Source organism: Marmota monax, unplaced genomic scaffold (assembly GCF_021218885.2).
Source record: "Marmota monax isolate L192 unplaced genomic scaffold, Marmota_monax_Labrador192_F-V1.1 WCK01_AAM20220418_F8-fsc00038, whole genome shotgun sequence".
Taxonomy (NCBI): domain Eukaryota; kingdom Metazoa; phylum Chordata; class Mammalia; order Rodentia; family Sciuridae; genus Marmota; species Marmota monax.
In genome coordinates, this window is record NW_026692498.1 from 15,492,063 (window position 1) to 15,502,917 (window position 10,855).

Sequence of the window (10,855 nt, forward strand, 5' to 3'; positions counted from 1 at the left end):
GAATGGCTCCTGGACTACGGCAATAGTTATGAAATTTCCAACCTTTGTCCCGATCCCGGTTACTGCAGATCCAGAGTCTTTTCCTATTGTTGAACTGATTGGAGCCCGTAGAGATTTTGGAATTACGGCAGCTATAGTGACAGCTGTGGCGGTGTCTGCTGCTGCAGCAGTTATAGCTGGAGTAGCCATGGCCAGCCAGGTACAAACTGCTGCCACTATTAATCAGGTTATTCAACAAACATCCACCATACTTGAGTCTCAAAGTAAAATTAATCAACACACTTTATCTGGGATTCTGGCTGCTAATCAAAGGATAGATCTGCTTCAAGCTCAAGTTGAGGAATTGTCTGACCTAGTACATTTGGGTTGTGTTGATCAACGTGCACATTTATGTATAACCTCTGTCAGATTTTATGATTCCAGAAATGCCTCCCGCATCATTGGAGAGTATCTATCCGGAACCTGGTCCATGGAAGCAGAAAACTTGATCCAGTCTCAACTAACTCAGATTGCTGTTTTGAATAGTACCCGTGTTGAACCAGTGACTTTGGGTCAATTCACCGATTGGATATCTTCTGCTTTTTCCTTCTTCAAAGAGTGGGTGGGAGTAGGCATTTTTGGTGCAATGTGTTGCTTCGGTGTTGTACTTTGTTTGTGGCTTCTCTGTCGCCTTAAAACTCGCCATGCACAAGAAAAGGCTATGATCATACAAGCTCTTGCAGCTTTAGAAAATGGCAACTCGCCTCAAGTCTGGCTTGCGCATCTTAAGCAGTAAACCTTTGTCATGGTCGTTACACCCCAAGTTATTATAACATTGCACTGGGATCGACATGACTTTCCTTGTTATTCTCTTAGTGTTGGAAAGCCCTTGCACTCTGCCGGTCTTACTGCCATTGCACGCAGATGGGTTTCCACACTAGTGCTTTTCTATCGTCTTGAAGTTCGTGCCTTTCTTTCAGGGTGCTGTCAACTTGTTTGTCATTATAAACAGCCACAGTTCAGCCTCAGCTATCCCCCTTCATCCACCATCGTCACGATACAGGATGCGAGGCAAGGCACTGCACTTGAGTGATCCTTGACGTGGACCTCAAGGAGAGCATGTCCTATTGCATGCGGGTTAGACGCGTTCACGCCCCGCCCCACGAAAAAAGGCGTCGGCTGATATGGCTTCAGATCTGGGGAAGGCGCCTCCTTAGGACTAAGTCATACTATGCAGCCACTTCTGCACAGTGGGATAGGACCTCTACTCTCGCCTGTATTGTTTTAAGAAAACAGAAAGGGGGAACTGTGGTGAGCCGCTTCTGCCGTTTCTGCAGACTATGGTCGCCATTACAAGATGGCGCTGGCTCCGCTGTGGTCTGTGACAAACAACTTCTTATCTGGGAAAGTTGGCACATGATTTTTCACCACCCTGTGAGAAAGCTCCACGCGGCAGCTTTGCATTGGGGCTTGGGATGCTTTATTAAGGCTGGGAGGGGCATCCGAGAGAGAGAAGAAGAAATATCAAGGGCCTGAATAAACTGCTGAAAGAAGATTCCCGAGTTGCGTCTTCCTTGCAGGCAAGGGGTCGCGACAGAGGGGTCTTTTTTTTAACCCACTTCTGAAAACAGAACTGTTAAAAAATAATTCTGATCCAGTTAAACAATCTTGAAAAGATTTCTTGCACATGCAATGGGACAACCTGTGTACTGGAAGATCAAACAAAACCTGTGAAGAAGCCAGGCCAGGCACAGGACAGTTGCACAACATTTCACCAAACATAAAAGTCAAAGCATTGTCATCTTTCTTGTGATTTCTGTCACATGTTAGCATACCTTTTAAGGTAAGCAGAGCTGCTGAGGCTCAGTTTTATGCTGACCAAGTCTTAAAGCTCTTACCTTGTGTTTCCTTCATGATTATGGAAGGCATTTGAGCAATAGTATGACTAAAGTTTGTGGAGTCAGGCAAGTGGCCTCGGTGTTGGCTCCATTTCATTTATCAACACAGCATTTCATCTTCTGTAGACTAAGCCAATCTTCCTCTTATGAACAATTTGCATCAATGATTGGCAAATAGAAAAATGTACATTTTGATGGAGAAAATAAAATAAAAAGTGATCTAGAGGTTCAATAGAATCCTTATTAAGATCTCATTGCTTGCTTTATGAAATATTAAAATCTCTCCTAAAATTCATGAGGAATGAATGGCTCCCCAAAGAGCCAATGTCATCTTAAGAAAGAATAAATCTGGTAGCATCTCACTTTTTTATTATTTGAAAGTATTACAAAACTGTATCAATTAAAACACTGGTATAAAATATATATATAAATGACACTGGTATAATAACAGAAATACAGACCAATGGAAAAGAATAGATGGACTTGAAAAACACCCATGAACATTTGCTAAACTGATTTTTGACAAAGATGCCAAAAATGCAGAATGCAAGAAGGGTAGTCTCTTCAACAAATGCTGGTGGGAAAATTGGATGGCCACATCCAAAGAATGAGTAAAATTGGACCTTTATTGCATACCAAGTACAAAAATCAACTCCAAATGAATTGAAGGTTTAAATATAAGTTCTGATACTGTAAAACTCCTTAAAGAAAAGTTAAGGGAAAATCTTTATGACCTTGGGCATTGCAATGATTTCTTGATCTCACATCAAAGTACAAACAACAAAAGGAAAAAATTAACAAGTGGCATGTCATCAAAATAAACATTTCTGGAGTTCTGAGACCAGTGGGACACAATAAAACCCTTTCTCTAAGTAAATAAATAAGTAAATTAAAAGGAACTACCTCAACCAATTGAAAAAGCAATCTATAGAATCAGAGAAAATAGCTGGGTATGGTGGTCGATGCCTATAATCCAGCTATTTGGGAGGCTGAGGCAGGAGGATGACAAATTGAGGGCCAGCCTGAGCATCTTAGTGAGACCTTGTGTCAAAATAAAATTAAACAGTAGGGCTTGGGATGTAGCTCAGTGGTAGAGTACTCTGAGTTCAATCCTCAGTACCAAAAACAAAATAATAATAAAAAAAATCTAGAGAAAATATTTTGAACCATGTATCTGATAAAGGGGTTACTATCCAAAGTATATTGGGAACTCCTGTACTCAATAGCAAATAAACGAACAGGGGAACAAATACTCAGCAACAAAGAACCCCATTGAAAAATGGGTTAAGGATTTGAACAGAAATTCTTTTTCAGAACAAAATATTCAAATGTCTTACAGATTTAGGAAACTATATTTGACATTTCCAGGCATCAAGAAAATGTCAATCAAAATTATGAGATATTGTCTCACATGAGTTAGAAGGGCTATACTCTGAACAAAAGAAAATAACAGACACTAAGTGGTAGCTAGGATGTGGAGAAATCATAGTGTTTGTAAATGTTTGGTGGGAACACAGAATGTTATATCAGCTATGGAAAACAACATGGAGGTTTCTCAGAAAATCAAAAATAGAGCTTCCATATTTTCTAGCTCTCCCACTTCCAGATATATATCCAAAAATTTGAAACAGGGATCCTCAAGTGTAATATATCTGCACTTCTACACTGATAGCAGCATTATTCATAATAGCTAAGATATGGAAATAATCTAAATGTTCATCAACGAATGAATCGATGAAGAACATATGGTACATGGTGGATTGTTAATCAGTGTTTAATTTAAAAAGGATTTTCCTGACTTTTTCTTTCAAAAAGAAAGACATGGGAAGTTCCAGGCTAATAAGCAATTTCTGTAGAGCAAGATGAGAAAGTTCTAGAAAGATGCTCTGAAATATTGTGCCTGGTGTGAAAAATACTGAGTTGTGCATCCAAAGGTTTAGGAAGGTAGATCTAGGGTTAAGTGATTTTATGAAACAAATAGAGAAAAAAAAGCAGATCAAATGATAAAACAAGATAAAATGTATTTGTGTGCCTCCCACGGAGTTCATAGGAAAAACACTAGCAAATTTAAAATTATATCCCTAGTGCTTTTGTTAAACCCAAGTGGCGTGAATTAAAATTAGCACTCAACACTGTGGGTCCTCAGTTCTTCTGAGATTTGCCTTAAGAAATAATTACCATCTCTCATATTCTGAAATAAATACAACCAGATTTTTCTGCTTAAAGAAGTCTTAAGAATCTGCCTTAATCAGAGGTTGAGAAAGTACTGCCATACTAACCCAGAAGTAAGTTCCTGTGCTTTTAATTTCTTGATTTTCAATCAAAAGAAAATTGTATTAAAGGTTCTTACTGAAGCCCGTGGCTTATAGGTGTTGACAGTTGACATCCTTGAGAGTTAGGTTTTCATTGGCTTTGTGAATCAGTATGTCATATAAACTTTGACATTTAGCTCAAGAAAATAGACACAACTTTTCTCAAGGGCTTTAGGCAGAGAAGTAAAGAGGGGTGATAAGTTATAGAAGGTGTTAATTCTATTTTGGACAATAGTCATTACAAGCTCATTTCATGCAAAATGTTAGTTTCCAAGTACTTGAAATGAATTCACTATTTTGTCCTTCTGATGACCCGTTTCACATTTACAGCAGAAAAGTAAAGATCAGGTAGGTGAGTTAAACTTGGTACCCATGTGAAGTTAGAATTCATAACTAGTGGAGTGAAAACCAAAATCATTTGTTGTAAATACTTTCACAAATTTTGACTTTCTAAATTCTGAAGTGTCAACCTACTTCAGTATGGCAGAACAGTTTCAACTTTTTAAATTATTTATTTCTTTTGCAAAAGCTGCAACTGAGCTAAGTGTTATCCAAGTTCATTCAGAGAATTTATTGGTGTCAAGGTTGTGTGTAAATTCCAGAACCATCCAAAACTATTGCTGATGTAAGTAGATAACTGAGCTCCCTGAAAAAGCTCATTGAGTTATTATTATTTTAGGTGCAAACTGGTTATTTGTATTGACTTTTCAGGGCCATCCAGAAGATGAGCTTGCTATTTGAATCTAATTATAATCAAGGCTGAATTTGTGAACATTAACACAACATAATTTTTTTTTCTTTTTCTATGTATTTCTTTTCTATTGGTTCTTTTTACTTACTCATAACATTAAAATTCCTTTTGACATAATTTAAAAATTAATAAATTTATTTATTCTAATTTAGTCCCCAGTACTTCCCTTTTTCCTCCTCATGTGGATTTTATTTATGGAACCTGCACAAGTCACAGAGCTTTTTAGTCAAAACTGTTTCAGATCCCTCCCATGGTCATCAAGTGACATAAAATGTCATCCTCCTGAAAATGAATCGATCATGTATAATTAATTGCTTTCTCTTTTGTAAGTCTGAAATTCATATATCCTGATCATTTCACTTCCAATTTTGTCTATTCTTGTATTCTCCATCAAGTTTTACTTCGGTGTTTCTTAGGTGCAAAGGAGCAGGAGGAGAACATCTCCTACACTCCCCGCTGCTGTCATATGAATGAATATAAAAATTTCAGAACTCTTTCTGCTAGACCCTCTTGAAAGGAAGCTTCTATTAATCCTGATCCCTGTGCTCCACTGAATCCTGTTGATTTTCTTGATGGGATAGTCATATATAGAAAAGAATTAGACTTTCAATAAAATAAAACATTTCTATATGAGGGAACCTCCCAGGTAGAGTTTTCTGCTCTCCTTTGCATTAACTCTGCACACACAAATCATTAGCAGTTCCCAAGAAGATTGCAAATGATATTGTTGCATTTGCTCTTTATCATTCCAAGGACACCATTCTAAAAATATCCTTTAACTTGTCTTTTTTTTTCCTTCTCCTCCAGCTTTTTTTCCTCAAATCTCGTATCCTCTCAGGGATCTCTTCCTTGCTTTTCTGCTTTAAAATTTAAATACCTATTCTCCAAAACTCCTTTCTTTTTCTCATAGTTCTGTTATTTAAAATACTATTTATACACTTAGGATATCCTCAATCAATATCCATCAGGAATTTTGAAAATGTTCATTGCTGCATCTGCATTGTCGAATCCCAAACTATGCACAGTGACAGGAAGCCTTGTTTTATGAATATCTGATCTGATATCTACACTTACTTGAGAGGGAGCCAGGATAGATTTCTATTTTCTACTACAAAGAGAGAAATGGAGAAGCTTGTTTATAAATTCAAATCTATAAAATTGTAGGTGCAACATGAAATGCAAGGCTCTCAACTGATTCTTATTCCCGAACTTTGTCATTGCTTCTAAGTAATGATATCCCTTGCTGTCATGGTACAGTCTATCTCAGGGTGTAAATGATCCACATAAGAGAAAACAATGGTGTAGGGGGAAGATGTGACACAGCTCTGTGCTCCATGCTGCACCTCATTGGGATGACATTCTTGTCCTCCTTCCAGCAGTTCCTTGTCATCAAACATCTCAATTCTTTCCAGATTCACAGGGAACTTTGTTCTAACTTTATAAAAGTTATAGCAGTTTTGCAAGAATTGGGCAAATTATAAAAGTGTTAGACTTGAGAAAAAAGGCAGAGTATAAAAAGCATCTTGAGTGAAAGAAAGATAGGATTCAGCATTAGATGTGCTGTGAAGAGAAATTAAAAGCAAAATGGAGGGCAGGGGCATAGCTGGGAACATAGATCAATGGTAGAATATGGAAAAAAAGGATGTGTTCAGTAGCTTAAATGTAAACTATACTAACGGAATTTCTTTTAAGAAAAGAATAACAGAACTCTTTTCTATAATCATCCTCAAAATACTGAGTGGGAATTAATTTTGAAGATGCTTTAAAATTTCATTTGGCAAAGGTTTATGGAACTGGAAAATCCTTCATTATATTCCTATTGATAATTAATAGATATGAAGATCCAAATATTCCACAGAAGACATTCTGAAACACATTAAACTTATTTGATTAACAAATCTTGCAAGCAATTTCTTTTCACACAAAATTTCAATAAGCACTAAATTCTACTAAATTTCTGACCTCTTTCAAACCTCTTTTAGGATACAGAGTGCAGTCAAATGCAGCAGGTGATCTATGCTCTCAGTCATATATTATTTTAAATTTTTCTTCTAATAAATAATCCAGTATATAACTTATGCTGGGTAGTCATGATACAATAATAAACTGGATTTTCTATCAGCTATGGAAGAACTAATGTATGACGATTAGAAAGTAGACAAATATCCTGGTTTCATAGGCTAAAGAATAAATGCATATTTATAGAGTGTGCTGGAAACAAGGAACAGAAAGGGATTGAATCACTCATTAAGAGGGAAAAGGTGAGAAATATTTCATAAAGCAGTAGGTTTTAATCTGGGTCTTATAGGATAATTTGGAATTAAAGGACAAAATAATAATAATACCAGAAGAAGAAATGTAACTTACGTGCAATTGTATGTGATTATGTATGTATGTATGTATGAATGTATGTATGTATTTATCTATCTATCTATCTATCTATCTATCTATCATTGAATGGTATGTGTATAGATACGGAGACAGAAATGTTAAGTTGAAAAAAGAAATGAGATAATAATTTAGAAGTTAAAAAAAACACAATTTGATGGTAGAACCCACTGTGTGATATATTCTTTGGAGAAAAGTGATTTCAACTCTCATTGAAACTTTAGGCCTGCTTGTTTTATGTAGTTTCAAGGCAGACGGTGACTATCCAGAAATGCCCACCATAAATGGCAGTGTGATAACAGAATTCGTTTTGCTAGGGCTCACAGATGGCCCAGAGCTCCAACCTGCCCTCTTCGTGCTGTTTCTGGCCCTCTACCTCATCACCCTCTCTGGGAACCTGGGCATGGTAGTGTTGATCCAACTGGACTCTCGCCTTCACATGCCCATGTACTTCTTCCTCAGTAACTTGGCCTTTGTGGACTTGTGTTACACCTGCAATGCAACCCCACAGATGCTGAAGAATTTCTTATCAGAGAAGAAGACCATCTCCTATGTGGGATGCTTTACACAGTGCTACATTTTCATTGCCCTTCTCCTCACAGAGTTTTACATGCTCGCTGCAATGGCCTATGACCGCTGTGTGGCCATATGTGATCCTCTGCGCTACAGTGTGAAGATGTCCAGGAGAGTGTGCATCTGCTTGGCTACATATCCTTACGTGTACGGGTTCTCTGATGGACTCTTCCAGAGCATCCTGACCTTCCGCATGACCTTCTGTAGGTCCAATGTCATCAATCACTTCTACTGTGCTGACCCACCACTCATCAAGCTCTCCTGCTCTGACACATATATCAAAGAGCATGCCATGCTCATCTCAGCTGGCTTCAACCTCTCCAGCTCCCTTACCATCATCTTGGTGTCCTATGCCTTCATCATGTCTGCCATCCTCAGGATCAAATCAGCAGAGGGAAGGCACAAGGCATTCTCCACCTGTGGCTCCCACATGATGGCTGTCACCTTGTTTTATGGGACCCTGTTCTGCATGTATGTAAGACCACCAACAGACAAGACTGTTGAGGAATCCAAAATAATCGCTGTCTTCTACAGCTTTGTCAACCCAGTGCTTAATCCCTTGATCTACAGTCTGCGGAACAAAGATGTAAAGCAGGCCTTGAAGAATGTCCTTAGAAGAAATATTATTAGGACAATGTCACTACCTCCATTTGGCCATAAACCATAACTCTAAAATTTTGGTCCAAATGTTCTTCCAACAATATGGTCAGAAAGGTAAGTTAGTACATCCATTATGAAAAACAATATGGATTTTTCTCAAATAGTCAAAGATAGAACCAAGTATTCTGGATTTTCTATATCCAGGTATAGATTTAAGGAAATAAAATCAGTATGTACAGGAAATATGTATGCTTCCATGCTATTTGCAGATTTATTCACAATAATCAAGACATGTAACCAAGACATGTGTTCATCAGTGAATCAATGGAAAAAGAAAATGTGCTTTATTTTCAGTCTGAAGAAAGAGGGAAGTATTGTCATTTGTGTCAATGTGGTGAAATGAACCAGGCACAGAAAAAAATAATAATAATGCTGCAAGTTTTCACTTGTACTTAGAGTCTGAAATATGTAACTCATATAAACAGAGTGGTCATCAAGGATTGGTGAGGGATGAGGCCTAGGAAATATTGTTCCAAGGATACAAAATTTTCTTTCAGGAAGAATAAAGCCAAGATATCTATGGCATGACATGGTAACCTAGTAACAATATGCTTTCCACTTGAAAATTGCTCAGAGTAGTTTTAAATGTTTGCATTGTGTCAGGAGCCATCCATGGGCTGAGTGTGAGCTATGTGCAGTGGAACTATATAAGAAGACTGATCTGGAATTGCAGGCTGATTGAGCTTTGGGATGCAAGTATGCCTTTCCTCTTGCCCTGCTTGTGATCCCATACAGTACCTGAAGTGGGTGTGACTTGCCAAGATATCAATCAATCTGCTGACCACAAGACATCACAAAGCAAGACTCCACCTTTGAAACATCCCTCTTGCCTTATTTGGGTACAATTTTCTATCAAAGATCTTTCCCTAATAAATAGAAAGGTTCCCGGTACATTCTGTCTCTCTTGCCTCCCAGCATGAAAGAAGACCCTTGAGGTCACCGAGAAGTCCCACTCTTGACCTGAGAAACTCATGTCCGTATGTTGCATGGTTTCCTCACCATTTTCTTAGTTTAATGTTGCAGCCAGCTCCTTTGAACCCAACTCATCTCCATCAGTGCAGGCAGCTGGCGAGAGCACTGGAAGGAAAATAATGAGTATTAGCTTGACCTTAGATGGGGATGTAGCTCAGAGGCAAAGCAACCCTGAGTTCAGTTCCCAGTATCAAAATAAAATTAACTTAATAATGCATTTTTTGTGTTTTGAAAATGAGTTTTAGACATAATGAATCTGTATTTCAACCAGACCAGGTGATTTGTAGGCACATTAAATCTTGGAAAATATTGCTCCAGGAGAGCCGCCCCCTCCCCCTGTGCCGGCAAGGTAGAGGGAACTGTGACCACCCACAGAGCAGGCCCAGCGGCCTGCTGAGGGGCAGAGCCGCCCCCTCCCCCCGCGCCTGCAAGGTAAACGGAACTGTGACCACCACCAGAACAGGCCAGACCTGCAACCGACAGACAGAACAGGCCCAGTGGCCTGAGGAAGGGTAGAGCTGCACCCCCCCCGCACCTGCAAGGTAGGCGGACCTGTGACCCACTGGCAGAACAGCCCCAGAGGCCTGCAGAGGGGCAGTGCCTCTGCATGCGCCTGCAAAGTAGGCAGAACTGCGAACACCGACAGAACAAGCCTAGCGGCCCGCAGAGAGACAGAACCGCCGCCCGCGCCTGCAAGGTAGGCGGACCTGCTACCGACCGGCAGAGCAGGCCCAGCGGCCTGCTGACGTGGTAGGCACATTGCCCCAATTGGAGGAGGGGCAGAGCCGCCACCCGCACCTGCAAGGGAGACTTTGCAACTATACAAGACCAATATAAATATATAGGGGGAAAATTCAATAGCGCAACAGTTTCACCAAGTAGAAAGGAATGCGAACAGTATGAAGAGACAAGGAAAGAAAGGACCACAAGCAATGAGGGTCAACTCAACGTTAGAAGAGGTAATAGCTGCAGCAGATGGAATGTCAGATAAAGAATTCAGGATATACATGCTTCAGATGATCTGGAGTCTCAAGGAATACATCAGACAACAAAATCAGACAATGAAAGATCACTTCAACAATGAATTACATAAACAAATCCAAGAAGCAAAAGATCAGCTATACAGGGAAATAGAGGTTATAAAAAACAAACAAACATAAATCCTAGAAATGCAGGAAGCAATAAACCAACTTAAAAACTCAATTGAGAATACTACCAGCAGAGTATAACACTTAGAAGATAGAACATCAGACAATGAAGATAAAGTATTTCAACTTGAAAAGAACATAGACAGCTCAGCAAGACTGTTAAGAAACCATGAG

The 10,855-nt window shown here is 39.1% G+C and overlaps 1 protein-coding gene across 1 annotated transcript; it reads left to right on the plus strand.

The window, feature by feature from the left end:
• Positions 1 to 7,599: 7,599 nt before the first annotated feature.
• LOC124092766 (olfactory receptor 5M11) lies at positions 7,600 to 8,568 on the plus strand. Its single transcript, XM_046444568.1, has one exon. The coding sequence runs from the start codon at positions 7,600 to 7,602 to the stop codon at positions 8,566 to 8,568; it is 969 nt and encodes a 322-aa protein (XP_046300524.1).
• Positions 8,569 to 10,855: the final 2,287 nt, after the last annotated feature.

Excerpts from the sequence above, each read along its gene's own strand:
- LOC124092766 (XM_046444568.1), top strand. The coding sequence starts at position 7,600 with ATGCCCACCATAAATGGCAGTGTGATAACAGAATTCGTTTTGCTAGGG.